Genomic DNA, 6505 nt, shown 5'->3' on the forward strand with positions numbered 1-6505 from the left:
GTACCGACATTTTTTGCACTAAATTAATTTTTAATGGCAACCTTTAGACAGAGTTACTTTTCTGCGAAAAAAAAAAAAAAAGTGAAGTAAGAAGAAAGAGAAGTCAACCGCCTTAATTTTTTCCTTCTACGCTTGTTTTCTAATTGGAGAGATTCACTTCCTTTCTTTCATCCACTTTCACTTCTCTTTTCTTTCATCTAAAAACTGGGTATACATCTTAGATTTATCATTAAATAAATTCTTCTTTTATAAATCTGTTCAGATTATTTAATAAGAGAGTATTAATTGTCAATACAAAATCTTGATGGATGTATAAAAAAATATACTCCGTATCATATACATCTCTAAACTTGAAAAATAAAAGATGTCACAATCATTTCAAAAAAAATTTAGATTAGATGTCTAGATTTATGGTTTAATATGAATCCATAATAATCAAAGTTCCCAAAATGAATGGTGCATCTATGATATAGTAACATCCTATAACATGAAACCATTTTAATGAGCAACATAAATTGGTTAATGATCCATATACACTTGTTCTCTCCCAACTTTTTTTTTTTCAATCAACATTTCACTTCTTCAAACAAAAATCCTTTCTTTTCTACATTATCTCGATCGCAATCCCAATCGACAAGCGACAGAAAAAGACCCTTAACAAGAAGATAATGTTCTTGAAACCGCCTCCATGGCTGCTTCTACCATCTTATCATCCTGCAAACCGAGAAGATGAAATAACATAACTTACTTTCGTTCAATGGACTAATTCAATCGTATAAACTTTACAAGGTACCGGCTTAAAGTAGTTACCTTCCCTTCCAACGTTATTGTGAGGGGCCCACTTCTAGATTGGCGGTAACATCCTACATTTTTTTACAAACGAAAAAATTATAATCAGAGATAATAAGAAAATAATTTTTCTAACAACTGCTCTTAGGGTTGTCGTTAACATGCATAAAACAATCAAATAACCGCCACTCCAAAGTAATAACTAAGCACTTAAGTGTGTTAACGACAACCCTAACAACCATTCCTAAAGAAAAACGAATCAACAATATGACATGAAATAACCACAAGGTGTTCGCACTGGGATTAGTCGATTTGCAAAGCGGGTCGGATACTTAGGTTAATCCAAAGAATATGACATTAAATGTAAACAAATTATTACCGATGTAGATATCTGGAAATTTAGAGCAAATCTTCGATAGAGGTTGAGCAACTTCTACCTAAAATACATGTCAGCACATTACGGAAGTACATATCGGTCCAGTTATACGTATAAGATTGTTAAAAATAGAAGTCGTAAGTAAATTTACGAAACAGATACATACATCAGATAGGGAGGTCGTAATATGCTTGGTTACGAACGATTCAGTTAGTTCAAGAAGATTACTAGATTTTAACGAACACCATTGTTGGTCTAACTCATCAACATTTGTAGCAGTAAGAATGATTACATTCTCACACTTGATCTGTCAAAAAAAAAAAAAAAAAGGAAAAAAAAAAAAAAAAAAAAAACTCAAAATTATAAATTTATAAATCTAAATTAAATAATGGTAGATTCCTTCATCTTATTTCATACCAATGGAACGTGAAGCTTTTCGTGTTGTATCAATTCTGTTACACCTTCGGGTAACTGAGCCATCTGAAATATATACATAAAATAAAAAATATCATTATCAATATACTAGTTATGGTGAACAGGGACATGATGGTGTTTCTGTAAATACCCCAACTACAGGGGTATAATGGTAATTTGGCATCTTTTTGACAAACTTTTTTTTTTACCTTTTCTTCTCAACCTTTTTTTTTTCACGCAGCGAAGCGCGGGTAATTTTACTTGTTTAGTTCAAACTTGATTCAATACTGTCTAGACCTTAAATCTTTTCAAATACAATTTTTTAAAAATGAATTTAATTAAATTATTAAATTCTCGTGATGGTAATAATTTTGGCATTCAGTTACCTTAATGACGTCCCCAGAGCCTTTTTCACCGTATAAGTGCAGAAGTCGTTCTTTGAAATCTTCATTTGGAACCTGTATTAGTAGATCTCGGATTAAAAAACACGGAAAATTACATTTTCATGTCAAGCTCATATTACTATGAAAAAAAAAAAAAAAAAACAGACGTTATTACGTGAAAGAATAAAGGATACGAATTTATGGACATATACAACTAACTCACCAAACGAACACACAATGCTTTAGCAACTCCCGCAGTTGAAACATCTGAATGTAGCGGACCAACTCCTCCATATACAAATACCTGTTGATGATACGCATATTGGATCCGTATCAAATAACCCTTATTCTCATAAGAATTATATATTTTAAACAAGACTTGAGCAAATCCAGCCAGGACCAAAATCCGACCAGGACAAATCCGACCGGGACCAAATCCGGCCGGGACCCAAATCCGGCGGGGACGAAGTGATCCGACACGAAACAAGTCGTGCCGACGCGAAGTGATCCGACACGAAACGAGCAGGCACGAAATGAGTAGGCTGGAATCGTCAAGGATCATGCAAACAAGGATACATGTGTACTACAAATGTACATGTGTACTACAAATGTACTACCATATTGGCCTATATATAAAGATCATCCACTATCCATTAGAGGGTTCCCAATCCTTTCACTCACACACACACTTTACATGAAGCATGGGGAGATCTACTTTCTCTCTCTTCATCATCATCTTCATCAAAGAGAAATCTACTTTCTCTCCTGATTATCCACATGAAGCTTGGAGAGGACCCACTCTCTCTCTCTCTCTCTTCATCGTCCTCATCGAAGAAGAGATCTACTTTCTCTCACTACATTTCTAGATACTAATTACTCAATCTAATTGAGTAGATTAGTCATGCATTGTTTAACGCCCTTGAAATCCAGATTTCAATCGGGTTTGCACAATTATTGGAGATTAAACAATGGATCAATCATATTTTCCCCAAATTAGCACTCAAACTAAGACCCGACTGTTTTATGTTTGATAACCTGTATTCATCAACCATAAACGTTGTTGTAAAACTCCTCGATTACTCCTTTTTAGGAACAGAGTAATTAATTGGTCAACGACAGTCAATAGGTCAAACTGGATTTAGTGGGTCATAATCGGATTTAGTCAGTCAAAATCAATATTGATCAACATTTTAATATGAATTAGATTAAAATTTTAGAGCTTTTGAATAAATGAAGATTATCTTTTAGTTTGTAGACAAATATGTTAACGTTTATGTTTATGGATTTCTTGTGTGTGTATATATATACACATAATTTTAAGATTTATTATTTAAATGTATAAAAAGTCAAGTCCGATTACTCCCCAAGTAGTGATTTTTGCAACCTTGACCGTAAATGAAACCGGTATCAAATAATAGAGATAGACGATAGACGATGTAATGGCATACCATATCGTTGATAGCCTTTTGCTTTTCAACTTCATCGGCCACAGAATCTACCTAGAGAAAATAAACCAAGCGTCATCATTAACCAATAACTTCCGGCATTAAAATCAATCAAAATTAGTTAACATTTAAATTAACTTACGTCCCTTTGTACAATAGCAATGTTTGAAACCGTCCAACCGATAGAACGAAGCTTCTTACACAACGAACGTCCTAATTTGTCGTTGAAACTTCCAGAACTGAGCTATGTAACAAGTTATAAACATGAGAAACAATAATAAGAATAGCATAAATAATAATAAAAAATTAAATAAATGTAAACATATACAAGAAACTTACAGAAATTCATCACCGACGCAAACTATCGATGCCGTGAGGACGCGGTTTCGATGTGATTCGGCGCTTTTCAGACCGTTGCTGACATCATGCTGATGAAACGACTTTTTTGCTCGACCAGCTCGTTCTAATCTTCCGTCTGTAAGCATATACGCAGGTTTAAATTTTTTGTTTTCACCTGTTGAATTGTTGTCGGATAACAATGCATTTGGAGTTGTGTCATTAACGCTCCCTATTGACGTATATCTGTAAAAAAAGGATACAAAAAGTTAATTAATAAAGGTGTTTCAAATTGTTGTAGCATTTAATAATGTAAAAATGCATGGTAAGTAATGAGGAAGGTGAATTACGGATTTACCCTTGGTCGTAAAGACTGCAGTATTGAACCTTGCAAGTCAAAAGAAACGCCCAAACGTCTCTGCCAACAAAATATTACAAAAAATTAATGCTCACACCGACTTTGACCTGACTTTAAAGGTATTTTTGGGCGAAATGTTGATTGAAAATAAAATGTTGACCGACTTATTATAGCGTTGACCAACGGTTACCTGTATGACCAGTCCAAGATTGGATTAACTCTCATGAAAGGTGGCCATCCAGGTGAACTAGGGGAGAACTGTTCTTGACCCACCTGCACAAAAAATCAAATCTTTTCTTTTTTACATTTCTTTTACTTTTTTACAATACTAACATTATTTGGAAATAAACGATGGGCTATCGATGTTTTAAATATTGTTAAAAGGGATAATATTGAAAACTGAAAATAAATTTGTTACAGCAGTAGGATCGCCGAATCGAACACCAAGGAAAATAGCTCTCGTTGGTTTAGTCTTTAGCAACGCCTCCAAACCAGACTTGAAATCTTGGCGAATGATATCTAACTGCACACCGTAACTGAACGTAACGTAATATTAGCAATCGAATATAAAAATTTGAAAAAATATATATTTATTCATTTAATATCTTACTTAGAGGCCGTTTCGTAAGTAAATGAATTGATTTCAGTGAATGCAGAAGGGCTCTCAAAATATATTGTTCTTATTGGAAATGCGGATGAATGATTAGATACATCCCCGTTTGACTGACCACACTTAACTGAATGCAAATAATATCCAGCCCTAAGAAGGTGTAACAAAACCTATAATCGAAACTACTTGTTAGAAATTATTAAACAGATTATAAAATAGATATTACAATCACATTGAACAATACAAACTTACAGTTGAATCTTTTCCTCCATTAAAACTAAACGCAACCTCTTCGATACTGATACACGAAACAATATCGAAAACATCCGTATTAGATTTGCATAACTGTGATAACGGCTTTAATATTTTTCGGTCTATAGATATATTGACACCATATGGTATAGCTAAATCATGATGAAAACAACTGGTTGTCGTAACATTTGATCATCTATATACGCACATATACATGAAATGTCTAATCGCAAATGTAGCATCTTACTCTGTTCCAACTTAATAGGTATGTGACAAGTCAAACTCAAACTACTATAACTATGTCAAGTCAACCAAATATATACAGTCTTAATTCCTTAGAATGCCAACAACAACATGAATATAACATATACATATACATCAACATCAAATATCATAGGGATCATCACAGGTTAAACATATTAATCAAATTAAATTGCAAATAAAATTGAAAAAAGATTGAAACTTTCATTTCCACAAATCCAAATTCTTTAATCTCTACAAAACCCAAATCAGTTTCAATAGAATCAAACCCTAAAACAGTAATTTTACACATAAAACAAAATAAAATAAATAACAAAATTGAAAAACTTACGGATAAAGAGCAAGAGCTCTTTGAATAACATAGATGGCATTATTATACTTGGTTTTCAAACTTTGATCATGGCTTTCTTGAATTGCTTTATCGATCTCCATTTTCGCAGAAAGATTAAAACTTTACAGATTTTGTAGAAATCAAGAAAGTGGTTCTTGATGGGAACTTGCAGAAAAAGGGGGTCTTTTTTTGAATTCCAAATTCCGTGTTAGATATGAAATAGGAGCACGGAATTTGGAAATTGGGGGAGAAAGAATTGAATAATTTGGGATTATTTTTGTAAACGGGGATTTTTTTTTTATTTTTTTTTTTGTATGGATGGGTGATGGGTGATGGGTGATGTTGATGATGATTTATCTAATCTATGAAACCAATACAGATACAGAATTTGGATTGTGGCGTTGGAGGAGTTTTGTACTTTCGTGTTTTTATGTCTTATTGCAAAAAAATTGTAGTGATAACTTTTAATGGTTAAGGAGTTGTCGAAGATTTTTTTATTTTTTATTTTTTTTCATCTTACTATACCTTAAAAGAGAACTTTTATTAACAAATAAGTCTTCCTAATCTATCCTTTAATCACCATTAGATCAACATTGGACTTTTACATACCCTTTAATCCAATGGTTAAGATTAATCCTACTAATCCATTACTTAATCTAAAATTAGGGTACATCTAGGTACAAGAATACCCTTCATAAAATAATTAGATACGAATTCAAAATTTGAATTTTAAACTGCATTCCCTGTAATTAAGGAAAATAGTTCATTAATTTCGATAAAAACGGAACCTTGATTGGCAATTCCTCTCTCAAATCGTCTTCATAACCCAAATGACATATCCACTTGGTAATCAACATTCATTCACAACATTAATCCGATGATTGTTGATCATCATAATCCGATGATCTAACTTGTTCGGTTACAATCGGATGAATCCGATGATTGTTACA

The 6505-nt window shown here is 32.8% G+C and overlaps 1 protein-coding gene across 1 annotated transcript; it reads right to left on the reverse strand.

Annotated features, from left to right (window-relative positions):
• Window positions 1-343: 343 nt before the first annotated feature.
• Window positions 344-5729, reverse strand: LOC139876521 (uncharacterized). The gene is made up of 16 exons (XM_071863854.1): window positions 5556-5729; window positions 4964-5009; window positions 4712-4881; window positions 4520-4637; window positions 4292-4374; window positions 4102-4161; window positions 3747-3989; window positions 3550-3646; window positions 3411-3461; window positions 2186-2266; window positions 1966-2037; window positions 1583-1645; window positions 1332-1472; window positions 1169-1226; window positions 811-863; window positions 344-714 (listed from the first exon to the last, which is right to left on the reverse strand). The coding sequence occupies exons 1-16, from the start codon at window positions 5654-5656 to the stop codon at window positions 655-657; spliced, it is 1497 nt and encodes a 498-aa protein (XP_071719955.1). The 5' UTR covers window positions 5657-5729; the 3' UTR covers window positions 344-654.
• Between the last annotated feature and the right edge of the window lie 776 nt (window positions 5730-6505).

This window comes from Rutidosis leptorrhynchoides, chromosome 11, assembly GCF_046630445.1.
Source record: "Rutidosis leptorrhynchoides isolate AG116_Rl617_1_P2 chromosome 11, CSIRO_AGI_Rlap_v1, whole genome shotgun sequence".
In the NCBI taxonomy this organism is placed as follows: domain Eukaryota; kingdom Viridiplantae; phylum Streptophyta; class Magnoliopsida; order Asterales; family Asteraceae; genus Rutidosis; species Rutidosis leptorrhynchoides.